The sequence below is a fragment of the Corvus hawaiiensis genome, chromosome 13, assembly GCF_020740725.1.
Source record: "Corvus hawaiiensis isolate bCorHaw1 chromosome 13, bCorHaw1.pri.cur, whole genome shotgun sequence".
Lineage (NCBI taxonomy): Eukaryota > Metazoa > Chordata > Aves > Passeriformes > Corvidae > Corvus > Corvus hawaiiensis.
In genome coordinates, this window is record NC_063225.1 from 10,444,506 (window position 1) to 10,471,335 (window position 26,830).

Genomic DNA, 26,830 nt, shown 5'->3' on the forward strand with positions numbered 1-26,830 from the left:
CATGTTTGTGTCTTTTTCTGTCAGGATGCCAACTGGCACAACCCAGCAGAGAAAATCCTTAGTTGTATTAGTATCATTTTTCCACTGTATCCTTCCAAACAATCTCGCAGCTCAGTATACTGCCATCAAGGTAAAACACCATGTCCCTTCTCCCTGGATCTCCAGGTGGGTGCCAGACAACAACAGGAAGGTATAGCTCTCCATGGCTGCCTTCATTCTTGCCTGGATGCAACAAGGAAACTTGGCATCCAGGTTTTGGGGGAGTTGACCCATCCATCCCCAAGGATGCTTTATTCCTGCTCTTCTTTAATGGCATTGAAATGGAAAATGCAGCACCTTGTATGTCCTAGGCAGATATTCCTGGGGAGCTCACAGGCTGACCTCCCAGCCCTGTTTTTCCTCCTGCTTTCCCTTGGTTATACAAGCTTTTATTTTTGATACGGACCTTATAAGGCAAGTCCATCTACAGACAGCTTTTCCTTACATTCCCCCTTGCCAAGATGATGTCACCTTAAAAACGAGACTTGCAAAAGGTTAAACTGTGATTAGGCAGATCGCGTCGCCTCGAACTGTGATCTTTGGCGGAGCAAACACCGTGAGGATGGAAAGGGGAAGATAAGGGTGCTGTGCTGGTGCCAGTGGTGCTGGATTCTGGTGGAGCAAAGCACACTGGCAGCGCCAACTCACTGTGCAAAGGCTGAGCAGCTTCTCGCCCTCCTTAGTGGCTTGTTTGGTTCTGGATCATTGTTTCTTGCAGAGGTAAGAAATGTATCTCTTTTCCCCCTTTGCATCTAAAATGATTTTGTGTTACTTTCTGGATCACAGCCTGGATTGATGGATGCAACAAATGGCTCTTGGGAGCATCCGTGCCATAGTCAGCTGCCTGCCAAGACTCACGCTTTCCCTCAAGTGCTACACTTAAAATCTTAAAACCTTTTGCATTTTGTTGACAAATATCTTTGTAAACCCCTGAACTGTCAAAAAGCAGTATGTGGAGGTGGGGAGGAGGTTGTATCACTTGATGTCAGAGATGGAGGGAAGAGGTAAGCCTGCCAAGTTTTGTGGTCTAGGGTTGGCCACACAAGCCCAACATAAATATTTTAGTAACAGAATTATTTTAGCTTTATTTTAATGGATGTTTAAGCTGTTTGTTCAACTTAAAATTGTTTTAAAGCAATGTTCTTCCATGTGCTGCTCTCAGGAGAAGACAATGTGAAATGTTAATTGGCTTTGTCTGGGAAGGGGACAATGATTTGATTTGATGGGTTCCTGTAACAGTCCATCCAGGGACTGCAATGCTGCTCAGCTCACAGTGCCCACAGTGCAGAGCTGGGACAGGTCCATTGGTGTCCCCTGCCTCCCCCTTGCCACCACCAGACCTGCAGCTCCACCGGCAGCAGTCCCCTCATGGGTGACAGCAGGGTGGTGGCCTGGCCCAGTGGCAGAGAGCAAATGGGGACAAGGCACATCCAGTGGTTTTCCATCTGGCTGTGGGTGCAAGATGGGGTTTTCTGGTTTGTTTTGATTTGCGGTTGCATTGAGTGGATTTATTCTCAAATGCGGGAACTGTTTTGAAAATGCTGAGACTTGGCGAGGATCAGCAGTGGAGGTATTTGAAGCATTCTGGCTGGTATTCCCTTCCGCTCCCTCCCAGCCTGGACAGCACAGGCAGCCCAAAGCCTGCCCCATGGATAGGAAGCGAGCTGAGCGGGGGTCTGGGTTTGCTGCTGCATTGGCCCCTACGGTCACAGAGGGGAGCTCTGTGCTCCCCAGCCATCCCCAGAGCTGGTCTTGAGGGCTGTCAACCCTCAACACTGGGTGGTGGGATCTAATGGGAACAGCTCCTCTGGCTGTGGAGCTCTGAAAGCCTGGTATCACCATGTAATGGTGCTGCTACCTCTCCCTCCTTTCCTTTTGGCACCCTCTGTACTACCACGCTTTGCCATGTCCTCAAAAGACCCTGACTTGTCTCAGGTGAGTCTCCGGTGAGAGCCAGCACTTGCCAGCCCACTGGGGCTTGGGGGGGTGATGGATTGTTCCCAGGTCCCAGAAAACCCTTGGCACATTAAGCACCTGATGCCCAGGAGCTGCTTTCCTTCACTCCCCATCTCCCGTCCTCCTCTCAGGGCCCTGCTGCAACCACGGAGAATTCCCAGGGGAGTGCAGGGCTGCGTGGGAACCGCACTCCCACATATGGCTCTGAAACTGAGCTGCAGCTGAAAAAGCATTCAGGGGCAGGAGCAAGTCCTGACATAGATCCCCGTTAGGAGGTATTTTCCTTCAGAAGCATGGGGGAAAAGAAACCCCAAACCTAAGAGTAATGAAAAACACAGTAATGAGAAGCTTTTCTATAGTTTTCCTTTTAATTCTGGCATGTAATGAATGATTTTTCATTGAGGCAGAGAGGAGGTGGAATGCTGCACACCCTCAGAGTGCAGTCAGAATAAATAAATCCCATGTTTGCACCTCTGTGGTATCTGTCCTCTGCAGAAGCCACAATGTCCTGCACACAGCTGGCTTGTGAGCTCATGGCTGACAGGACTTTGTGCCCCTGCAGGGCAGGAAGAGGCAGACAGCAGCTGCCCTTTCCGTCTGGCAGGGTCTGATGTCACCTCCAAGGTCCAACATGATGCATCCCTGGTCCTGAGCACAGCTCCGTGGAGGAGGAGAGGAGCCCAGGGGAGCAGTGAGTGCAGAGCTGAGGCCTTTGCAAGGAGAGCATCCTGACATGGGATGGGGGATCAGCTACGTTGCGATGTCATGGTCACGTCTTGGCAGCCGCAGGAGGAAGGTCTGCAGGGAGCCGCTGCGTGGGAAACCTGCCCGCTCCTTCTTCTGCTTCCAGGTCTCCTCTTCCACGGAGTAGAGGAGCGTCAGCATCTTGTTGACGGTGTAGATGGTGTCCCCCCTGACGACAGCGGTGAAGAGGGCTCCCTTGCTGTTCATGAACTGCCCAGGCAGGGCGCTCCACTGCCGCGATCTCAGGTTGAAGCAGTCGATGACACAACGCAAGAAGTCGTCATAGGGGCCGTTGCGCATGATGTAGAGGTTGTCACGATGGGCCACCATGCAGTGCCCGTAGCTCTGGTGCCGCTTGAGCTCGGTGACGGGAAGCCACGCGTCTTGCTGGGTCTCATACTCATAGATGACAGTGGTGTCCAGTGGCTGCCACAAGCAAACAAAGATCTGCCCCAAGGCTTGGGCACAGGGCGCTGCCGTGCTCGGCTGTGGCAGGTCGGAGACGAATGTCCAGGTGCTGGAGGCCAGGTCGTACCTCTCCACGGACTTGAGTGAGATCTTCTCATACTCGCCACCAATGGCATAGAGGTAGCCCTCGTGGCCCACCAGCCTGACGTCGTAGCGCAGCTGGTGAGGGCTGGGGAACTCGCTCCAGGCGTTGGTGTCAGCATCATAGCAGAAGCTGCTCTCTACCACCTGCTTGTTGGCTCCGTAGACGCCACCTACAATGTAGATCTTATTATCCATGGTTGCCATGCCGGCTAGGAACGTGCTGGCACTCAGTGGAAGGCAGGAGAGGGTCCTCCACGTGTTGGTCTCCTCGTCCAGGTAGCAGATGGTCCTGGAGAGGTCCTCTAAGAACTCGAAGGTGGGTGTGTGGGCTCCCACTGCCACAAAGGTGCTGGGTAGGAGGGCTTCCACGTAGGCCAGCAGGTCATCAGAGAGGCAGTCCAGGTACTCCTCCAGCTCAGTGTAGCTGTCCCTGATGTAGAGCGCAGCACAGTGGAAGAGATCCAGGAGGCCAAATATGGCAGCGGCTTGGTACAGCAGGATGCAGTTGTCAGAGTTGATGGAGTGGATCAAGTACTTGGCCAAGGGCTTCACCTGCAGGAAGGCAGCACATTCCACTGCCTGGAAGGTCTCCTCGCTGCCAAGGATGGGCCTCTCACCCGCCAGCACCCGCAGCATAGCGAGGAACCCGGCTGCACTCAGCTCTCCCAGCCCAATCTCCTCCTGTGTGCTCTCCCTCATGCCCGAGCGGAAGAGGGCACGGAAGTACTCACTGCTCTCCACCAGCAAGGTCTTCTCCACCGAGAATGACTGCTCCTCCACCCTGATACGCACCCGCTCCGGGGGCCCTGCCTGGGAACCTCCCTCCTCTGGGGTCATTCTCTCCTGGGACCTGAGCAGCTCTCAGGGGTGGGGGAGCACCCGATGTCCCTTTGTGCACAGTACAGCCCCCTCCGGCCTTCTCCACTCTTTGATGCCTTTGCTGCACTGCCCAGCGGCCTTGTAATATAAATACCTTGGGCTAAAGATAGCTGAGCTTGTGACCGGGGCCCTTCAAAGGTATCCGCCAGGCTCAGCTGCCCACCCAAACTCAGGCAGGGTTCCAGTGTCACCAGCCAGTGCTGGGCACGGCAGAGGTGCCTGGATCATCCCATGGAGTATGCCCAGCCACTCAGGAGAAATCAGGTTTTATTCTCTCCACTTCCAGGCATCGTCCTAGTAGTACCCTAAAGGAACAGTCCCCAACCTGGGGAGGGCAGCACACTTGCTGGGGAGAGCATATGGCCACACTATTTTTTTCCCCTTAAAACATGGAGTTTACAGCCCAGGGAGGTAAACGACATCAGCAAATCTCATTGCCACCCACCTCAGCCATGGGAAAGGGACTTGGCTCTTCCTCAAGCGTTGCCATGGGCAGGGAGAGACCTTCCTTTGCGACCTGCCCCACAGCAGCATCTGCAACATCCATGGCAGCTGCAAGGAGCCGTAAGCCAGCCTGTGCTTCACCTGGGATCTCATGGTGAGAAAAAGGAAGTGCAGCAACCAAAAAACCTCCCCTCTGGCCTCAGGGCTTGCCCAGCTCCCTATAATACCTGGCAGAGGGGAGAGATAAACCCCTTTTTACTGACACACAGGCTGACAGTGAGGAAAAGTGTTACTTGTGGCACATCACTTGTTTGTGTATGTTAATCACAGCTTTTTCTGGCTAGAAATCCCATTTCACCTCTGCCGTGGGGTGCCAAGGAAGGCTGACAACAGGGCTCACCTGGGGGCCTCCTTCCTGGATCTCCCCATCACTACCCGTGATTAGTTTTCAACTGGTGTTTTGGTTTTGATGAATCATTTAACCTGAGCAGCCCATCCCGTTGAAGGTCTATTTTTTGCTCCCTCCTTAACCTCCTCATCCCAGCAGCTGGAAACTTCCAGGGCAGTGCATGATGGCAAAGCTGTTGCCTCAGGGTCATGGCCCCAGCAGGTTTCCCCAAAAGTGTGAGTTTAAGGGAGAAGGGGAGAGTTTTGCACTTGGACCGCTGTAATTGATCCTCATGGATACCCAGCTTAAAATACCATGTTTAGTTCCAATTGCTTTTAAGCACCCTAGACCTGTGTCCAAAGGGAGTCTGGGGTCAGAGGTCCTCAGAGGGGCTCTGCTTTCCACAGGGGAGTTATCCCTGTGATCCCCATCCTCCCCATCCCTGGGGCTTGCAGGGACTTCCACACTCCCAGACTATTTTGGGAGGGTTTAAAAATATCCTGCCTGTATTAACGGACAATATTCCCAAGGGTGCAGCAGCCCCGCATGGCCATGGAGCAGCCTTCGCTCTCCAGCCTCGGCTATGACCCCTCCCCGCAGTCCCTCGGGGCCGGTCCAGGGGCCGTATCCTGTGGTCCCGGCTGTTAAGCCCTATCCCAAATGGCTGTGATCGCCATGACAACGCTGACTTCAGCCTCTGCCACCTACTCAGGCTCAGAGCCACTGGGTGCCGGCTGATGGATTGGTGCGGGCACTGGTGAGTACTCCCCGGGCTCCCTTCTCCTCTTGGGACTGAGTCTTTTGGGTGGGAAAAGAGTATTTTTCTCCCTCGAAAGACTCTGCCGGCAGCAGAAGGTGTCTGTGCTTAATTGCATCCGAAGGAGCCGGGCAGGTGGTGGGCAGGGTGGCAGGACAGGCAGCTCCGGGTGCTGCTCCTGCCGGCCGGAGGTGTGATGAGTGCGCCAGCCTCAGCCAGGGCAGAGGGACCAGGCTTGGGCTTACTGGGGACACGGCGAGGAGCTGAGGGCTGAAGAAGGTGCCGGGACATGGCGAAGTGGCCACCGAGCCGAGGCACGGCAGGCTTCGGGCTCGGGGGTCCCTGCCCGAAGCCGGGGGAGCTCGTGGTGCTGGCGTGTGCCCTGCCGGGGGCACCGTCCTCGGGGTGGCCGGGGCAGCATGTCCTGCCCCGCGGCGTGGCAGCTTTCCTTACAAGGAGTTTGGCTGGAGCCCGAGCAGCGGGAGCCGCGCTCGCCTCCGCCTGCCTCATTCATCCCAGCCCCGGCCGCGGAGGGGCCGCTGCTTCCCCAGCCCCGCGCTCCCGGAGAGCCCCACGTCCCCTCCGGCCGTAGGTTTTAAGGTGGGAGGCTGCGTTTCTCTTCTCTTTCTGGCGTGTGATGGGTGGGCAGGAGGCTGGGGGGTCCCTGTCTTTGGGTGGGGTGCTGGCCGCCACTGTGGGATGAGGATGCCAGCCAGCCTGGCTCCAGGATGCGGATGGAAGAGAGGGGATCTCCCACCCTGGTGCTGCTGAGCCCTTCTCTTCCCCAGGCTGGGGCACCCTCGAGTCAGGCAGTGAGAAGGTCCCTATCCGGCATGGCAGCGGGTGCTCTATGTCCCCCCGCTCTCTCCCGCAGGACCGAGGATGTCCTCGATGTTCGGCAAACCCCGAGCCAGCGGCGAGCGGCCACCCCAGAGTCCCCTCCCTGAGTGCAACGTGGCCGTCCTGGGGTGCAGAGGGGCCGGCAAGTCAGGTGAGATGTGCACCCACAGCCACGAGCAGGGCAGGGCATCGGGGAGCTGCCGGGGTGCCGTGAGGGGACACCTGCCTCACCTGCCTCTTTCACCCCCTGCAGCTCTGACCGTGAAGTTTCTAACCAAGAGGTTCATCAGCGAATATGATCCCAACTTGGGTAAGACACGTTCTCATCCCATGGAGCATCCTTCCCATCTCCTGCGTTTCCCATGAACTGGCATGTAAGGGGAACAAAAAAACCCTCACCCAAAATTATATAAAAAACAAGAAGGGCTGGATTTGACCCAAAACTGTCTGTGAAAACAGAGGTGAAAGCAGCGCCCTCTCTGGGGGCATGTCCCACTGGGAATGTTGGCTCCTTGCATCGCCCCCTAAAAAACCCAAAAGCTGAATTCTTTGGGCTCTTTGAGGACCATCTCATGTCTGTTGGGCTGAGGGAGTGAGGATGGGTGCACAGCAGGCAACCCTCGGGCTGAGTTTTGCAGCGAGCAGTTCTGGGCATTTTTTTTCCACTCACTTGAGTAATTAATAACAATTTTCCTAGGCCTGACTCCAGGCTGTGGGGAAGAACCATAAATGATTTATCGGGGACATTAGGAAGATATGGACCTTGTCCACGAACCAACTCCAGCCCCTAATAATTCAGTGACTCTTAGAAAGAAGGATAAATACTTTCTTCCTTGGATATTTTTGGGAATGTGGTTTCATCTTCCCACGTCAAAACCTTTCCGAAACACATCCGTTAAAAGCCAGCCCAAAGAAAGCATCTTTCTCCTGAGGGAATGGCTGAATGGCTCTCCCCGCCTGGCCTCCTTCCAAAAGAAAGGACTGCTCCTCTTGCTTGATTTATTGGGAAACAGTCCCATGTCAAGCCCCCAGCTCACTTTATCTCACCAGGCTGTGGATTTTAGATAAGGGCCTAGCCCTAGGTGCAGGGATTGTTGTGCCAAGCTCCTTCTTCTCCCTCCTTCTCCCACGCAAGCCCATGCTTGCAGCACATGGGGAGAAATACGCGCTCCTAGCCAGGCTTGCCCAGCAACATCACCACCAGTCCCTCAAAATAATGGGAGGAGTAAGGTGGGAGGCATTGGTGGAGGATGCTCCTCATCAGAGCTGAAATTTTTCCATGGTATGCCAAGCATCCCGGGCTTTGCTTGGCTTTGAAGAAGACAGGATGTGCCACCCCATCCTCACAACCACCCTTCTCCTTGCAGAGGACACCTACTCCTCGGAGGAGCTGGTGGACCAGCAGCCTGTGCTGTTGAAGGTGATGGACACAGCTGACCAGGTGAGGCACTGGGGGGTGATGACCAGCTGGACCAAGGCTGGACCATGACTGGACCGTGGCTCAGCTGCTCCTCTCACCCCCAGGATGGCCCTGGGAACAGCGAGCGCTACCTGTGCTGGGCCAGCGCCTTCCTTGTTGTCTACAGCATTGACGACAGGAAGAGCTTTGAGGGCTGCCAGCGCTACCTCGAGGTCCTCGCCGTGCATGCACAGGGCTGCCAGTGCCGCTGCCCCGTGCTCCTGCTGGGAAACAAACTGGACATGGAGCAGTACAGGTATCGGGCACGTGGTAAAGCTGCCTGTTCCCCGTGGGAGAGAGCTCACGGATCCCCCATCCCTCCAGCTGGGATGCAAAACCCAAATCCAATTTCTTTACGAGTATTTCCATCCCCATTAGTATTTGCAACATCCTCCCACATCCCCGAAGTTTCTGCTCTCCTGCCCAAGCAGTGATGTGTTTATTTTGAGCCCGTTGGTATTTTTAGTGGGATGTTTTTTGGCTGAGTGGTGAGGCAACATCACCATCCCTGGGAGGGCTTGAGCCAGAGGAGCCCCTCTGGACGTGCCCTTCCTTTCCTTGGAGCCCTCTAGTCCCAGCCGCACTGCCAGGACTGGATGTGCCTGGTACGTTTTTCTGGCCTTTTGTGCTGCTCTGTGGTCCCATGGGTCCCTGAGTCACGTGCATTGCTGAAACCCCTGTGCTCCCAGGATGGAGGTATCCCCCTCCCCACAGCAAGGACCTGCCCCATCTCCTCCTCCCTGCTTCCCAGTGCACTGCCCTCACACCCTCCCCCAGGTCCCTGGAACACATCCCTGAAAGGGAAGCTGTGTGATTCCCCGAGGACACAAAGAGACCGTTACTCTGGGATTTTGGGAAAGGCAAAAGTCTTTTGGATTCATGTACCTGTTTGTCCTAGGGCAGGGGTGGGCAGGTGCTACCCTGATGCTCTTTGGGAATCAGGCATGGGATGCAGGATCTGTTGCCTGCACCCTTTTTGGGTGGCTGCCATGCCCCAAGGGATCTTGCACCCATCTGCTCCCCTCTCACCAGGCAGGTGCCCTCAGCAGAGGGGATGTCCCTCGCCAGCCGGTTTGGGTGCCTTTTCCATGAGGTGTCGGCATGCCAGGACTTCGCCCGGGTGCAGCACGTCTTCCACGAGGCCGTGCGGGAGGTGCGGCGCCAGGCTGAGTGGAACCTGCGGCCACTCTTCATCTCCGAGGAGCGGCCCTGCCCACCCGTGGCCACGCCGGTGGCCCTGCCCACCCACCACAGCTTGGCCACCTGCACCTTCAACACCCTCTCCACCGTCAACTACAAGGAGATCCCCTCAGTGGCCCAGGCCAAGCTGGTCACCATCAAGTCCTCGCGGGCTCAGAGCAAAAGGAAGGCTCCCACACTCACCCTGCTGAAAGGCTTCAAGATATTTTAGGACACATCCCTGTGGGCTGCAGAGAGGGTTGAGAGACACTCTCATCCATCCCCCCAGCTCCGCAGGGGGTGAGATTTTCCATGATGGACTCACAGGCACTGCAGCAGCCACTGGCAGATGGCGGCCCCAGACTCCGTGTCGGGGCAAAGCCAGCAGTGGCAACCTGGCAAGCAGGCAGGGTGCCAAGGGTCCTACATGGGCTGTGGCATTGTTCTGCCTGCCCCTGCCCAGTGCTGCTGTGGTGTTTGCACCCTGTCCTGCCACTGGTACCGGGGCCAGCTCAGTTTTCCATGAGGATGCAGAAGCTCCCAAAGGAGCCAGAGCTGTGGATACCATTGGGAGGGTAAGGGCCATCCCCACAGCCCCCAGCCAGCTTGGGCACCTGGCACACAGCTACAGGAGCCCAGGAAGGGGGAATTAATCATTAATCCGGCATGGAGGCACCCATCTCATTCATCCCACAGGTCCCCGACTGAGCATTAAGTAGGAGGAATTTTTATTTTTTTTTAAATCCAGATAAAAAAGGTGCCGATACTGTTTCAGCTGCTTAAAGGCCTCAGGTAGCCTGAAACTGATACCCACACATCAAGCTAAGTCACACCAAAATTGCTGCTTTTTTAATCAACTTTTTACACTATGGCATCCCTTTCCAGAGGCTATGCAAGGAGATGCTTTGCTGATGAGGACATGGTCTGAAAAGCCTTTGTTTAAAAGACTGGTATATTTCCAATAATGTCCTAAATTATTTAATGGCTTCTATGTGCCCAGCAAAGGACACAAAGGGAATCCTGGAGCAGACCAGGCTCTACCTGTGCCCAAGCCAGGGCCAAGGGCTGGGTGTTTGGTTTCAGGTGCTCTATCAGGTTAAATGTTCTGCTTCTCCCTGGAGTTGCAGTTACTTTGCAGAGTAAAATATCCATGTGTATATTTGTACATATAGCCATATATATATATATATATTTATATATGATCTTACTGATAGAGAGATTCGATACAGCATTTTGATCAACCACTTTGGAAAGTATTTTAATAAAGATGATTCTGAAAAGAATAAAAATGCCTCAGCTTCAGTGTTGCTGATGGGAAGTGAGGGTGGTTACCCTGCCTGACTGCACGCCAAGCTTCCCACCTCCTTCCCTGGCTCAGCTCCCTCTTGTTTGCAGCACCTGAGGAAGAAGATGAAGTTGGCACTGGAGGGAAGGCTGGAAGCAGCCGAGAGCAATGGGGGAACACCAGCCAGGCAGGAGCTGAGCCCAGGGCCCCTCCTGCAGGTGCAACTCTGCTGCTTTCTTGTTTCACTCTTCTCTTTTCCCAGGCTAAACTGCATTTTTAAACTTCCATCCCTATGAACTGAGACCTTCCGATACCTTTCTTAAGGCCTAAATGGGCTGACTTCAGCTGCCACTATATGGCCTCCTCAGACATCTCCGTGTACAGGGACGTGACAGTCCCGTCCTTCCACTGGACTGTCACGTCCCCTGGTCTCCGGTCCTGGGGCCCTGGCTCCTGCTTTTGCGGCTCGGCCGGGCTGTATTCCTGCACAGGCACCAGGGCTTGCTTGGCATCCAGGTCAACCTGCTGTGTGGTTTGTGCTGCTTCTCCATTCGCGAGGATCTTCCTTTTCCTGCAGGGAAGGCACAAGGACACATGGAGTGAAGCAGCAAGCCCAGCCCACATCTGAGGGCACCTACCCTGGTGATGGTCACAGCCGTCAGTTTGCACCATGTTCCTGGAACACGCCAGCTGCTTATGGGCAAACGCTGACAGGTAAGAGCTCTGAAGTGTTTGAGCACACACAGCTGTGGGATTCACACTTCGAGAGCACCCAGCTCCTGATGTCAGGAGCAGCACACAGCCAGCCATCACTAGAGGGAGTGCGAGGCAGGCTCGTAGCATTAGCTCTTTTCTTGGTCTGAAGACAGCAGCTCTGACACAGAGCTAAGTTTTCGTACAGTAGCAAACAGTGAGTTGCTCCTCAGCTGTGGGGTTGTGCAGCAACAGGGGAACAGTGTGGGGATGTGGATGGAGAAAGGCTGGGAGTCCTGCTCCAGAGCCCCTGTACTTAGGGGAAAGCACATCACAGCATAGTTATCATCACTTCCCTCCCAGCAGCCTTGCTGGGCTGGGCAGAGCTGTGCAGACCTTTACTGGATCCAGGACTCAGAGAAGGGAAGGGGCTTGTTCCAAGTGACACAAACAGAGAAGGCATCAGACAAGGTTTTATAACAAAAAATGGTTCAAAGGGAGTTTGTCTTTGCTTTTCTCCTCATCACTTAGGGTTTGTCCCGCCCCGCCAAACCCCTGTGTCTGTCTGCCTGTGAGGATTTCAGGGCACCACCACACACCAGAAGATTCTCAAATTTTCCTGACTCACCTGTTTCGCACAATGTTAATGGTCAGAAGAACAAGACCCAAAATCATGGTTGCGAGGGAAAGCGCAAGGACAGAGTAATTCCATGTTGAGGCTGAGGGAAAGCAGAGAGGCAGGGTTAGTAGGCACAGCACAGTGTGACCCACAGAGCCTGGCCAGGTGTTTCCTGAGGGCATCCAGGATGTTCTGTCCTTGATTTTTGTGGCTTTGAAGTTGATCCTCATGGCACTGACCTGCTGCTATGTCAATCTGCTCCCTCACCCTGCCAAAATCACAAGAGACCTTTGCTCTCTTGGCAGGCTCTGCCTGGAAAGAGGCTGAACCCCAGAGACACTATCTCAGCAAAGCCTCCTGCCTGTCTTCACCTATGGCCTGCTTCTTCCAGAGGTGAGACTGAGGGTTTGTGTGTCTGCGGTAAATCACCTCCTCAGGTAATGCCGTCAGGCATCTCTGTTAAGCAGGAAAGTTAACAGCCAAGGACTGTGTCTCAGACCGGGAACACCAATGGGACTTACGGTCTTCTCTGCGGAAGAACCAGAGCAGCTCCTCCAGCTGTTCCAGTTCCAAGCCCAGTGGAAGGGTAGCATTGCCTGGTGTGTGCTCGTACACGTGTGTGCTGGCCAGGGTGGTCGGGAGGTACTTGTGCTCTGCCTCAGCTGTGGAGGAAAGAGAAAGATGCAATGGTCACTCACTGCAGCCCTTCAGACTGCAAGTGACCTTCCCCTTCACTTGCAGGGTTGCCCAGCACGTCTCTCCAAGCAGGCAGAATGCAGACCTGAGTGCACAGCCTGATCTCATGCACTGAATAGCGGAGAGTGATTTTGGCTGCAGAACCCATTATGGTGGGGCACCATGGCTGCAAAGACCCCAGGATGCTGATAGGGCCTTTCCACTTTCCCCAGTTCCCTCCACTGAGAGGCAGCTCTGAGTGCCACAATTCACCAGAGAGTTGCGTTGTCAAGACCAGTCCTGGAAATCTGACTCTGGACTGCAGTCCTCCAGCAATAAATTCCTATTTATCAGGCTGGCTTGTAAACACAGCTAGACTCTAGCATTTTTTATCAGAAAAGCTTAAATGTCTGCAAAGAAACCAACATGTAAGTGTGGCCAACCCCAAGCAGAGGACATACAGAGTGCAGATGGGAATGACACCAAGTTCTGGAACTGGGGTGCAACTTTTCCCATGGCTCAGCCAGACTGCTGCTGGTGTATACTGAGGAAAATAGCCCCATAGAAATAAAGAAACTGTATTTCCAGAAAGTTAAGGTCTTTGCACATGTGACCTACTTTACCCACAACACTGTCCTTTAAGCCAAGACTCTACCTTGCAGCAGGAAAAATGGGATTATCCACAAGAACTTCATATTTGTATATGCAGGTGGGATGGATCACGCCTTCACGGTGTTTCTTCAGTGTGGAGATGCCTGAGAAAGACAGAGAAACTAAGGAGTTGAGAAAGACCCTGATTGCCCTCCTACTCCAGCTCTATTCAGAGGGAGGATCTCACGTACTTTGGCATCTGTTTCCTCCTGTGAATGTGAGTCTGAGCTGCCACGACAGGGTGCAGAAATCCCTGGAGCCACCAAGGTGATCGCAGAGGGAGTCTGGCACAGCGTCTGCTGCCTGAGGTTGGACCCCTTGCCGAGGTGAACCTGTACAGATGTGAGCTCAGCTGCTGCAAGCCAGCCCCTCCCCAACTAACTAAGCTTCCCTGCTTGCTCCCCTGCCTTAATCCTTAGAGAATACATACTTTGCATGTGGCTATCTGTTGCCAACCCATGGATGGCAGAATAAGGGTGTGGAGATGAGGAAATGGAAGGCTTAGCTCCAAGAGGAGGCAAGGCTGGCTTGCCATTGAGCATACAGTGTCTCCCATCCCTCAGGGAAACAGAAAGTCCTCCTTGACCTTTAGTCCCTCATTTGTCAGTGGCATTAATCCAACTTTTATGGCTGCTTATCCAAATCAGTTCTTCAGCCTCCTTTGAAGGGACCTGCCCTGAGCAGGGGTTCCTGGCTGTCCATTGTGAGTTGGTGAGACATTGAGATGGCTCTACCCAGCCCACTGCTCGCTGGCCATCACCCACTGGAAGGTCAACGACACCACAACACACATGTCCCTCAGACATTCTGGCCCCACAGGCCATTAATTATTATATGGAGACTTTTATGACAGTCTGATACTCTCAACTTTTACCTGCCTTTGCTGTGTGGCCTGGTGCTGTCTGAAACTTGTTCACAAGCATGTTCCACTGTGCCAGGCGTGTCAACAATGCTGTTGCTGACTCCTCAGGGAAGCACTTGTCCCTTCGGTTATAGACCTAATGATTGCTACTATTTTCCCCCCCTTCTCAATGTCTTCACAATTCAAAGTTCACATTTTATAGCTAACCAGGCATGCAGGCTTGCTCCCTGCTGCCAGAAAACCACCTGCTAGCAATTCTTTGAGGAGGGGACTCTCAAATATGTGGTCCACTTTGTATTACAGAAAATATGGGTAAAGCTGCTCCCCGCAGTTAGGTGTGCCAATTACCTTCCTGTCCAGGTAACCTTTAGCTTATTCACATGGATCACCCCTTACAAAGGAGGAAATAAAATCTTGATGCCAATGCAAATAAGTTACAAGTCAGCTACACCCTAATAAGAAGTGGCACTTGAATGTGTTAAATCTTGCAGTGCAAGGCTTCTGAGTAATCATTCGCCCGAACAGGAATATTTGACAAGAATGTTGCTGATTTTCCCCTTAGGTGTTTCATAAGTTGTGGGCTACCTCCTGGTGTCTATGCACTGCAGGGATGCTGGAAAGCTGCTGGAAGTACTTCACTACTTCATAAAGTAGTGACCAACTGCCAAATCTTTCCACACATTGGAGGCCAGAACTTTGCAGGTACAACACAGCAGCAGAATGGACATTTATTGAGCATTAACAGGACATTTAGGTAAAATACTTTCAGGGAAACTACTGTTATTTTACAGATCTCTTACATCTAAATCACACTAACCAAATTAGTTTCATCAAAGCTACAAAACAAAGTGTTCTCAGGTCAGTGTGTCTACTCCAGTGGAGTCTGAGCAGGATCCAGGATTCTGCCTAAACCACCAATTTCCTCAGTAAGGAAACAGTGACTCCCACAGTTGGACTGGAAATGCTCTGAGGAGTTTGGATCTTCCAGCCTGGAAGAGATTGTTAAAGCCATCTCCTCCAGCCTCCTCCAGACAGCTGCCCTGCCCTGCTGCCCACATCCCAGCCTGGGCAAGTACTGCTCCACGAGACGAGCTGGGAGAGTGTGGGGATGTTCTTCCCCATTGCTCCCCTGCCTGCACATCTCAGCAGTAACTCTGCCTGCTGATGGACAGGGATAAGCCCTTTGATCCAGGCCTCTGCAACTCCAAGTGTGCACTTTGGTCTCCTATCCCTCTGAAGACACCCAAGACCCTTTTGAGGTTGCTTCCCATCTTGGGTACAACACAGGAAGCTCAAATGGGAGAGAGCTCATGCATTTTATACTCATATGGAAGGAGGCAGAAAGAACAAAGAACCCACTACCTCTCAAGAAACATTTTACCTGTGTTACTTTGAATTTATATTGACACCTGAACATTTTTGTAATTTCTTTCTTTTTGCAAATGGGATTTTCATACCAAAAGCTTCAAAATCTGTATGGTGTTGTGTATTTCAGGAACAAAGAGTCACTCACTGATGCTATTTCAAATCCTCCTGAGGATCTGTGGACTTTGGTAGCATTCAGTGAAATCTCAAGAAATTACAGAAAAATTAAATTACAGAAATTACAGAAAAATGGCAAGTGACTGCTTTTTGCTCTATGCATTGATCCCAGCACTTAAATGGTAAAATCCTTTCTCATAATGGGAGCCCTTGGAGATCTGAGACCTATCACATGCAGAAGGCAGACCTGAGGGATGGGTGCTCTAAAGGTTGGCATAATCCAGCAAGGGGGCTGTGCCATGTGGGAACATGGGAACACACACATCCCCAGCTGCACGTGGACTCTTTCCAGTCAGGGCACAGCACGTGGTGCTCTGAAACCACCCCGTGCTTTCGATAGTGGGTTTTGTCAGGTCTGATATTCATGGCTGCTCACCAAGACACATGTTGCCCTCATTCTGCAAATGAGAAGTCTTTAGATACATATTATACTGGTGTACGTAAAGATGGGGAAAAATCTTTTGGAAATACCATCAAGTACAGCTTCTGTTAAGATGATAATGTCCCTCTGGGCTCCGTACTCAAAACTCACTACACTATATGGGACAATGCATTTAGACTATCCCAGTCTTTCTAAAGTAGTCTCCTCTTGCCATCCAGACTCTTTCTCTGGTGGTTATCTTATCTTAGCTGATAGCATGAAAATGGGTCAGTTATTCCAAATACAGTCTTAAAGTGGGATGTCCTGTCTTTGGGATTCATAGAGGATATATATACGTCACACCACAGCCATGCAAATGGATGCTGTGGTTTATAAAGGCACATTAAGGACTGAGTTCTATTAAGGAACACAAGAAAAATGTTTAGTATTTAAAATACTAAGGCAAGAAGGCAGTCTGTGCTATTTTTTAACCTCTGTAAAGTAAAAAGCTAAAGAGCAAATCCGAGTTATATTACATATTTTCCTTTCACTGCTTTTATATGCAGGAGTTATCCCAGCCTGCTTTTTACTTGCCATTCAGACAGTCTCTTCTTAAAAAGTCTGCCTTCATTTAAAATTTTCAAGGATTCAAGCCTTCTAACTGGAATAAATAAATAAGCCTTTCTTTACAGATAGCTATAAATTAACCCAGCAGCCAGTGCAGCAGGAATGCCCGTTAATCTCCGCTAACTCACCAGAAACGCGCAGTTCCCAGCAGGGAGGAAGCTACATTTCTTCTTTAAGCCCTGTCATCCGAAGACATCTCCTCCGAGCACTGTGGTAATACAAGGTTCCCTGTGCTCCTGCTCTGGGTATGCTACGAGCTGTGATTCATTCTGCTCCTGAGTCATGTGTGAAGGCCAGTTCAACAGGTGAGGTACACTCCAGCCCCTGAAAAAACACACCTCTTTAGTGGGACCATTTACAGCACGAGGTGAATGACCTTTTGCCAAAGAATGAGCTGTAGCAACTTCCAGTTTATTTGCTCAAGTTATTGGCATAATCAGTATTAAAAGAGCATGCTGAGTAGAATGACACTCAGTAATAAGTTACCCTGCAGTTAAAATAAATGATAATGTTCACTCTGCTTGGCTCAGTCCTCACTGCACACAGGAAGCATGTCCTGATAAAGCAGATATTATCCTTTTTTTTAATTCTTTTTTTCAATGAATGACCATTCTAAGGCTGTCAGAGCATCTTACCAGAGCAATCAACTTTGCAGGCAAAGCATGAAGCACCTGTCAGAGATTTTGCCATCCCCGTTTCACAGGTACTGTCAATGCCTGGCTAAGTCAATAGTCTGCTAAGAGGCTCCGATTTTTGTGCCAGCCACACTGGGAAAGGAGGATTCCTCCTCCCTGAACTACCTGATTCATGGATGGAGCTGCACACTGCAAAGCAAGAGAGATGTGGGCTTGGGACACAGAGGTAGCACTGGTTAGCTCCAGCTAAACTGAGATGGTGGGCGTGGTATCCTTATGTTTGTTCTGTTCTTGGTGGTTTTCAGCTTGAAATAAAGTGTTCAAGGCCACGTTGGACAGGGCTTGAAGCAATCTGGTCTAGTGGAAGGTGTCCCTGCCCATGGCAAGGGTTGGAACAAGATGATCTTTATGGTCCCTTCCAACCCAGGCCATTCTATGATTCTATGATCTTTGGCATTGAAGCTTTGTTCTTGTGTGATTAACCCTTTGAATCCCATCTCATATCCAATCAGTTTCCCCAGGCAGCCCCTGTGAAATCTCACCCAGCAGACGTGTGCTCCCCAAACAGAGATGTCTCACTGCTCAGCCTCAGCCTGGCAGCGATTGGATGAGAGCTCAGAAATGCATCCCCCAGGAAACAGGAGCTTCTCCCTGCTGCTGGAGGCATGTCCAGCCAGGACGTCCCACCGCATAGTAAATTGTACTGTCTTTCCTTCTCGATTCCAATTGGATCTTTCTAAAAGTGCCACCACCGTGGGGAACACTTTTCTGGCATCCTTGTGAGCATTTTGTTGCCAGGGAAAAGGTACAGGGACAGGACAGTAAGTGATCTCACAATAAAATCCTCCTGTGCAAAGAAGACACCTGGCCCCTGCAGAAAAATTTCTAAGTAGAGGGATGGAGACACTGGCCATTGTGAAGGGGTGACTGTAACATAAGGATGGTGACTGCAAAGCCCCAGAAGGTTCCTTTTCATCTCAATTTTCTACATGGTTTGATGTATATCTGTCTAGGGTCAGGACGCAGGTAGGTGCTACATTTAGGATTCAGCATGGAAATAAAACCAGTTCACCACTGGTGAGAGTTGGCTCGTGTTCCCAGTAATCCTCTCCTTTTCCAGAGAACCACAAACATGCTCAGGAGTGCTCCTCTCCAGCAAGGGTATGAGTATTTGATTTTGTGTCTCCCCTGACAACACTGGCACTGGTTAATGGGAGATATCTTTTTACTTCTTGGAGACACTTTCAGCGTCTTTGGCCAGGAAGCAAAGTGGAGATAAGATCTGATTCGTGTTCTATTTCCTCCTCGTATTTGTCTTCACTACTCTTGGGAAGAATTTGTCTGACCTTGGTGTTTTAATTTTGCTTATCTTTTTTGATCCCTTCAGTGTCTTTAACCTGAAATGCCTGGTTACAGAATAACTAAACATTCAGGGTTGGTTTTTTTTTTTTTCTTTCCATGTACAAAAGCAGAGTACAAATGCAGCAGGAAAGCCAGATTTTTTTTTTTTTTGTGAAATAATCAGATAGTTGCTTTCATTCTGAAAAAATTTATATCAAAATAAATCTTCAGTTAAAATTCCCAAACACTGTGTCAAAGGCATAATAATGAATAACAGCCATAATGTGTTTGAACTGTGGTGTCGTATCAGAGCCAAGGATGAATTACGTGGGAGCAAGTGTACTGGAGGGAATTTAAGTCCACTTCAAAAACTCACTGCAAATGAAACATTAATTACTTCATGCGTAAGTCTGGCAAAAGCTCAGCATGGAGTTACAGCATTTCTAGGAGCGTTAACTACAGCCAGAAGTGAGAATCCATCTCCAGGGCTTAAGTCCTGGAGGAGCAGCGGGTAAAACTCTACACATGGCATTAAGGACATGTTCAGTGCCTGGATCTGATACCTGGAAATTAACACCGAGCAGCTGGATCCTGGGTTCAAACTCACAACTTTTGGGCAATCCAGACACACATGTACATCCCTGGCCTTTCTGATGTGTTGGTGATAAATCCAGGGCTTCACCCAAGACCTCAGAGAACTGGTATTTGCTGTCACCACACAGAATGTCTCCTTCCAGCCGTTCTTCCAGCAATTGCCCTCACTGCCTCTGGAAACCCCGAGTATTTCTCAGATATTATGAGATCACATTTTTCACCATCTGAGATAAGGCCTGAAATTACACTCTGCGCTGAACACTGCTCCTCTCGTTTGGGGCTTGACAGCCATGAATGCCTGTAATTACTTAGTTATTGTGCAATGACGAATTGTTCCCTGTTTATGATAAGTCAGACTGTTCGCTTTCCCTTCTTTCCAATCCACTTTCCAGCATGAACCACTCTGGGAGCTTTAATCTCTTCTCAAGCACAAGCCATTCCCTCATCATTGCTAGCCTCTTGTTTATATTTTTATTTATTTTTACTATAACCTTTCATTTATGCACTGAGATGAGGTGACCAGAGTTGAAGTGTCCTGCCTGTGACTAAACCAAGGATTTTCATGGGACTCTCCAGGTAATAGAGAATTTTAAGGTTTTTTGAGCATTTGATTTTTACATACTGATTAGGAAATTACCTCAGTATTTGGTAGTATATTCTCCTTTTCTCAGGGTGCAGGAATGTAAGCATCCCAGTTAGGATGGCCTGAATCTTTTTTTTTACCTGTAACAGCAATCTTTCATTACTTTCTCTTTATTAGCACCACTGGAGACAGTGACATCTTCAATGTCTGAGAGAGGAAAACCCTAATGATGGACCAACAGACATGAAAAAGGGAAGGAATATACACAGCACTGCTTAGTATGGCACAAAATTTCACTTTTTTTTTTTGGACCCTTCCCTCATGTATCTGACATAAAATTCTGCCATCCATTTTCCAAGTAATTTACATCTTTTCACTGGCATATAGGACATTTACAGATTCTTACACTCCATGTTGCAGAAATTCCTAGTGTCAAAGATTGTAGGATAGACTGTGATTTAGATGTGCAGGGAATTTGTGTATGTGATTTACTTTAAAAGCTACACAAATAAACCATCTTCCCATGGGGGGAAAGAATGTACTTAGCAGAATGATAAAATATTTTCATACTTATGTTACGGGAGGAAACAGTTATTTAAGTGGTGATTCTGACCCCATAGTTTACAAGAAAACATTCTTTGAGTTACTGTCACTGTTAAAATGAAGCTGTCCATGGTGGCGGAAACTAAAATCTGTTTTTCAAATGCTGTCAGGGCCAGATCAGTGGCTGTGGGGTCAACACCCCTTTCAGTTCCTGACGTTTTTCTGTGTTATCTTCACAATGAGGCAGCACGGACAACTCCTGGTCGGGGTTAAGGGGCCATGGGTGACACCACCCAGGAGCATCAACACTGTGGGGCTGGAGCCATCAGGGCAGCACAGACCCTGGGGGCTGCCCTGATGGCTCCCACCACCCCACACCAATATCACAGAATCACAGAATTGTTGGTTGGAAGGGACCTCTGGAGATCACCCAGTCCAACCCCCTACCAAGGCAGGGTCAGGTGGAGCAAGTGACACGGGTGCACGTGTCCAAGTGGGTTTGGAATGTCTCCAGAGAGGGAGGCTCCACGCCCTCTCTGGGCAGCTGTCATAGTGCTCTGCCACCCTCAGTATAAAGTTCTTCCTCATGTAGAGATGGAACTTCTTGTGTTTTAATTTATGGACACTGCTCCCCATCCTGTTGCAGAACACCACCAAAAAGAGCCTTGCACTATCCTTTTAGCACCCTAGGAGATATTTTTATGCATTGATGAGATCTTCTCTTGGTCTTCTCCAGACTAACCACAACATAAAGACATTAAGCTCTTAGAGAGCGTCCAAAGGAGGCCACGAGGATGGGGAAGGGTGTGGAAGGGAAGCGGTATGAGGAGCGGCTGAGGGCACTTGTCTGTTCAGCCTGGAGGAGACTGAGAGACCTCATTGTGGTCTTCAATATCCCTCCGAGGGTCAGCAGAGGGGCAGACACTGCTCTCTTCACTCTCGTCGATAGAGACAGGACCCCAGGGAACGACATAAAGCTCAGTCAGGGGAGACTTAGGTTGGATGTCAGGAAAAGGTTTTTCCCCCAGAGGGTGGTCGGGCACTGGAACAGGCTCCCCATGGAATGCTCACGACCCCAAGGCTGCCAGAGCTCAAGAAGCGTTCGGACAACGCTCTCAGACACAGGGTGGAATTATTGGGGTGTCCTGCGCAGGGCCACGGGTTGGACTCGATGATCCTTGGGGGTCCCTTCCAACCCAGGTTCCCCTGCAATTCTGTTTTACGATCATGGCGGCACCGCCTCAACCCTGAGGGGCGGCCCCGCGCCGGGGCGGATCCCAGTGCGTCATCGCCGCGCGCGGCGGGAGCCCCGCGATGCGGGCCCGGGTGCTGCGCGCCTGGAGCGAGGGCGTGAGGGCGGCGGGGCCGCCATGGCGGGTCCTGTTCTTCGGCACCGACCGCTTCGCCGTGACCGCCCTGCGAGCCCTCCGGGCCGCCGGGTATCGCCCGGGCACGGGGGAGAGGGGTCCCAGGAGAGAGGGGGTCCTGAGGCGAGACGGGGCCGGGAGAGAGGGGTAGAGGAGACACGGGGGACGGGGACGTGAGGGAGGAGCTTGATGGGGGGAGATGGACCCTGGGGCGCGCGGAGCCTGAGGGGACACGGCAGGGGCTGGAGAGGGTGAGGGAAGTGCTGGGCACAGAGGGATGGGAGATGACGGCTAGTGATGAAGCTCAGAGGTTACTGAAGGATGAGGTGGAGTCGCGCGGGAGGGACCGTGGGTTAGGCAGAGAGGGTGGCAGGGAAAGGAGGGAGAGGGAGCCTGAGCGTGGGACAGGGATCAGGATCACAGAGACTATGGGGGTTGGCACAGGGGCATATCGAGGGGTGGAGGTAACCCAGCCCTCGCCTCAGTCTGCCTGCATGACGCCTTCAACACCTTGTCCACTCCAGGGAGCCCAGCGAGGACTCGCTTGTGTCTCGGCTGGAGGTGGTGACCCTGCCCTCCCGCCTGCCCGGGGACCTGCCCGTGAGGAGCTGTGCCAGGGAGCTCCAGCTGCCTGTGCACGAGTGGCCACACACGGGACCTGTGGGGCAGTTTGATGTAGGTGTGGTGGCGTCTTTTGGACGTCTCCTAAGCGAGGACCTCATTCTGCAGTTCCCATAGTAAGTGTGGACAGTGTCACTGTTCTGTTAGCAAAGCTCCACTCTAGTTTTGAGGCAGCATCTGTGATTTGCATTAGGTGAGGTCAGCTTCCCTGGGTTCATCTGCTTAGCCTGAACCCTGTTGCTGTCATTGTGAAGTTCAGTGTTCTTTGACACATGGATGTAAATTTATGCAAATATTCAGCAGAATGTGTTTGCCTTTATTCCTCACATCTCTCTGTGTTTGGCGAGAAACTGAAGTTTATGTAGTATGAATTTTCCTTCAAGTGCATATTTAAGCCAGTAACACGAGAAGGTATGAGCAGATAGTAGTTTCACTGTAATATATGTTGCAGATCCATTTACATATGTTTCAGGTACCATTCTTATTCTAACTTGTCAACATTTCATTCCAGTGGTGTGCTGAATGTCCATCCCAGCTGTCTCCCACGATGGCGTGGTCCTGCACCCATAGTCCACACAGTGCTTCATGGTGATAAGGTGACTGGAGTGACAATTATGGAAATAAGACCAAAAAGGTAGCTTTGGTGTGCTTTGCAGACAACTCACTGTTGCTGTTGCCTCTCGGGACTTTAAATCATCATTGCTGAAATCATCATTTAACTCATTCTATGTAATCACAAATTTTTTTAATGTGTGTGTTTTAAGTTTGAAACACTTAGAAATCTTCATCTGACCATATGAGATCTGCCACAATTACAGTATTTTAGTAAGTGTGTAATTTGCACTCCAGGCCTTTTCTCTAATTATTAACTTTATCACAGGGAACAGACAGGGAACAGTCACACAGCTTTGTCAATAGACTTGATATGATAAACCGAAAAGGTCTGGTTTTCAGACTTCAGAGTCACCTGTAACATCCTGTAAGTGGACAGAGGATAAATTGCCTGTCTCGGCATGAGAGAGATTATATGTTTTAATTTCAGTCCAAACTCTGGCTTAAAAGGCTTGTGAAAATGCATTATCCTAGTTACCTTTTCTTTCTTAAATGCTTGTCTAATAATAGATCTCAGGAAAGTGTGAAACAAATTTCCTCTGAGTATTTCAGATTGTTTCTTCTGAGATCTCATGTTCTGAACTGTAAATTGTATGTTCATATCAGGCTCAGCTTGCTGAGGATAATCTTGCTGCCAAGACAGATCTGATATTTTCTTCCTTGTGTTGTCTTGTGAACCAAACATTTGATAATGCGAAATGACATCTGAAAAATAGTTTAAGAGAAAATATAAAAGGGTAGTTAGTAACTGAGCTAACATATCGAATACAGACTTTTGAACTGCTAACTGAGCTTCAGCTTCTCCAGTATGGTTGTATGTTTTCTGCCTTGCAGGTTTGATGTAGGTCCAATTATTAAGCAAGAAGAGGTTGCTGTTCCTCCCCGCTGTACGGCACAGGAGCTGGAAGGGATGTTGGCAAAGATGGGTGCAAACATGGTAAAGTCCTGCCAGCTGTGTCACTTCTGACTGGTACTTTGCTTTTAACATGTGCAAACAGAATTCTTACTAATCTTGTTCTGAGCTGGCTTCAAGTTTAAGAGGAGAATGATGTGAAGCTTGGTGTTTGTGAGCACTTTGCCTTGCTGAGAGGAGAGCTCAGTGGTCTATGATCAGCCGTCAGCGTCAGTCCTGTGTGTTGCTTTTCTCTTTCTATTCAGTGAAGAACCCAAATGCTGTCTATGGAAATAGTGCAGGTTCTTTCTTTTAAATGAATATCTGCTTTTTTATTTTAATAGTCAGCTTTAGTCCTGTTCTGGGATTAATATCAGAGAAGAGATCATCCATAAAAAAATCACTTGTGTTTTTTAATTGTGATTCAGTGGGAAGGATGTCTTTACTCTGTGTGTGTATGATACACATCTTCTGAATATACTGAGCCAATTTTCTAAAAGCTCACCGGACAGTTTCACTGTTGAAAAATTAAGTTTTACTTTGCTTATTATTGCTTAAACTTAGCTTGGCTAATACTCTGTACAAAATTTAATTTTGCAGCTGTTAGCAGTTTTGAAGAACTTGCCTGAAAGTTTAAGAAATAAAAAAGAGCAGCCAAAAGAAGGAGTAACATTTGGTAGGTACACATTGTTTTTAATGTGACTTGTTCATTTTTTCCTTTATCAGCTGGAAAACTTAAGTTTCCTGCCATGCTGGGTTGTATTTCTTTAGATTAATTTCTAATATGCTCTTTTCACTGCCTTCACTGGCTTAAAAGAATCATACAGGAGGAAAATGTTTCAGAATTCTTCAGACTTAATTTTTTTTTCCAGTTACTTGTACAATATCAAAATCACTATTGATGTCACAAAATCTGAGTTTGTTATTCTTCATGGTTGTCATGCAGACAGAAGGATTACAGCCATGCTTGTAAACATGTTACAAATTTGCAGTGCAATGGTTAAATAAGAGAGCAACTGAGAATAAAATATAAATAATCCAAATTGAGGGTTTACAAAATCTTTTCTCCACTTGTTGTTTGAGGTACCTTAGCTGGATTGTGGACCCACTATTGGTCAGGAAAAACTGAGGTTTAAAATAGGATAAAGTAGTACAGCTGTTTGCTAAGATGCAAAACAAAATAAGAAGTCTTCTAATTTCTCTTTTCCCCCTAGCTCCTAAAATCTCTATAGCGAAGAGTTGTATAAAATGGGAAGAGCAAACAGCTGCACAAATAATTCAACTGCATCGTGCAATAGGGAGTATGGTGAGACAGTGGATTTTTTTGAACTTTTTTCTGTCCTATAGCATGGCTGAGTTTGGCGTAGATACTTTAACTAATCACTAAACCTCAATTTTAGTTGTTTTAGCCTCTGTAACCTAGCATGTGTTTTAAAATCCTGGTAGTTTATCATTAGAGGTGGAATTAATGTGGAGGAGAATTTTCATGGACTTGATCCTATGTGTGAAATCAGCTCAAAAATTTTATGTTGTTTCCTTAACTCAGATTTTCCCTCATGTGTTTGAGAAGGTTTGGAATGCCACAGTGACATCTCTGCATGACAGTAAACAGTGCAAACAACCACAGTGAAGAGCTGTTGTAGCTAATTGCTTAACTCACTTCTGCATATGCTAATGGTTTGAGGAAGAACAAGGAAAACAAGATATGATAAGGAAAATCTATCTAGACATACAGCTAAATTTTCTGTTAGTGTTATTATCAGAGGTATTTTGCATAAGGAGAAAATCAGACAGTTGCCTGGAAATGTGAAAATATTCTCAATGTGTCATCTGTTTCCAGTTTCCTTTGCAGACACTCTGGAAGGGTACTACCATTAAACTTCTGGATTTTGTGGAAGCGGATAATATCCCTGTTTTTTATGGTATTTACTCTTAAATTATTAAAATTTTAAACCATTTTCTTTAGGAATCTTAGTGCCATGTGGGCCAAGGGGTGTGACTGATCAGGGCTTAGTGAGTTCATGGATCAGATATGGAGCAGTGCCAAAGAATGACTGTTCTGATTGTTTCTGCTCACTTGGTTGTAATAAAACACAGAATACAATAACGTATTTTTTAGCAAAATAGTGACTCAAGATGGTTATCATGCTTCAAAAGAACAGAAGAGGTTCAAACCTTTTCTGTACTTGTTGGCATAAAAATGCAGGATGATCTTTCTTTGCTTTTAGATCAAATACTAAATGACTGTGGAGTTGTTCCTGGTTCAGTGCTGTTTCATAAAGTTTCCCAAACACTAATAGCTCGCTGCAAGGTAGGCTTTTCCCATTTGTTTTATATTCACTGCCCTAAAGATGAGGTTTTTAGTATTTGCGTGGTGCATAACTTTTGTCTTAATTGTCTGTTGTTAGTCTCTGTACTAGTTTAGATCAGCAACAGATTTTTTTATTTAATACCGTGAACTTTTAATTTCCTCTAACAGGCTTTGCACACCTGCAAGCAGGAATTCGACTTATAGACCTGATGACATTGAATAAAATGAATTCTGTAAGCCAGCCTATGGGAGCTAAAGATAACTTTAAACATGGAAGAAGCTTACTGCCTTTTTTTGTTTGTTTGTATTTTTAGGAAGGCTGGGTTGGAATCAAAACAGTCGTTTTAAAGAAGAAGCTTACAGCAGTTGACTTCTACAATGGATATATGCACTCTTGGTTCCAGCAGAATCGAAGAATCGTTCATGAGGAATGCAGATTTCAAACACTCAAACTTAGCATGGCAAAAAAGACTCTGAAAGAGAGGGGAATATTGGCACAGGATATAAAGCAGTAAATGTATTTTTTAATGTCTGTAAGTTAATGGTAATATAAAATATTTCAAAGCCCACCTATAACATTCAACTTAATTAAGGGATTTCTTCCCATAGTGTTTGATCTTACTGTCATCTGCATGTTTTCATTGTGGGTTCCTGAAGATACTTCTCTTTCTCCATCAGGGAGGAGAATCTCCATGAGTGCTGTAGATATGGAATAAATCCCTGTTTCCACTGTTACAAAATAAATTTATTTTTATACAACGTTTTCAGGGGTGTATTGA

General features: G+C 49.1%; 4 protein-coding genes across 13 annotated transcripts; 2 read left to right on the forward strand and 2 right to left on the reverse strand.

Annotated features, from left to right (window-relative positions):
* The first annotated feature begins 99 nt into the window (after positions 1-99).
* RASL12 (RAS like family 12) lies at positions 100-20,246 on the forward strand. Of its 9 annotated transcripts, none has more exons than XR_007206476.1 (9): positions 100-759; positions 6,634-6,750; positions 6,853-6,909; positions 7,967-8,040; positions 8,124-8,314; positions 11,100-11,236; positions 12,140-12,227; positions 13,219-16,857; positions 19,883-20,246. XR_007206476.1 is itself a non-coding variant. In XM_048317207.1 (8 exons), exons 2-8 carry the CDS (start codon positions 6,642-6,644, stop codon positions 13,292-13,294), a joined length of 732 nt encoding a protein of 243 aa, XP_048173164.1. In that variant the 5' UTR covers positions 100-759; positions 6,634-6,641; the 3' UTR covers positions 13,295-17,072. The 9 variants fall into 9 exon arrangements, 5 of the variants coding, with proteins under 5 accessions (XP_048173164.1, XP_048173161.1, XP_048173165.1 ...); XR_007206475.1 differs by lacking the exon at positions 19,883-20,246 and having other exon boundaries at positions 13,219-14,724; positions 16,618-17,072; XR_007206474.1 differs by lacking the exon at positions 19,883-20,246 and having other exon boundaries at positions 13,219-13,468; positions 14,585-17,072.
* KBTBD13 (kelch repeat and BTB domain containing 13) lies at positions 2,367-4,229 on the reverse strand. The gene has a single exon (XM_048317192.1). It carries the CDS (start codon positions 4,126-4,128, stop codon positions 2,746-2,748), a length of 1,383 nt encoding a protein of 460 aa, XP_048173149.1. The 5' UTR covers positions 4,129-4,229; the 3' UTR covers positions 2,367-2,745.
* SLC51B (solute carrier family 51 subunit beta) lies at positions 10,469-16,768 on the reverse strand. 2 transcript variants are annotated; one of them, XM_048317210.1, is made up of 6 exons: positions 16,681-16,768; positions 13,165-13,264; positions 12,356-12,496; positions 11,844-11,934; positions 10,837-11,093; positions 10,469-10,635 (listed from the first exon to the last, which is right to left on the reverse strand). In XM_048317210.1, the coding sequence occupies exons 2-5, from the start codon at positions 13,202-13,204 to the stop codon at positions 10,874-10,876; spliced, it is 492 nt and encodes a 163-aa protein (XP_048173167.1). In that variant the 5' UTR covers positions 13,205-13,264; positions 16,681-16,768; the 3' UTR covers positions 10,469-10,635; positions 10,837-10,873. The 2 variants fall into 2 exon arrangements, with proteins under 2 accessions (XP_048173167.1, XP_048173166.1); XM_048317209.1 differs by having other exon boundaries at positions 10,469-11,093.
* A 1,291-nt stretch (positions 20,247-21,537) lies between the features above and the next one.
* Positions 21,538-26,814, forward strand: MTFMT (mitochondrial methionyl-tRNA formyltransferase). The gene is made up of 9 exons (XM_048317201.1): positions 21,538-21,687; positions 22,140-22,352; positions 22,748-22,870; positions 23,683-23,785; positions 24,341-24,416; positions 24,955-25,046; positions 25,581-25,662; positions 25,969-26,051; positions 26,366-26,814. The coding sequence occupies exons 1-9, from the start codon at positions 21,563-21,565 to the stop codon at positions 26,564-26,566; spliced, it is 1,098 nt and encodes a 365-aa protein (XP_048173158.1). The 5' UTR covers positions 21,538-21,562; the 3' UTR covers positions 26,567-26,814.
* The last annotated feature ends 16 nt before the right edge of the window (positions 26,815-26,830 follow it).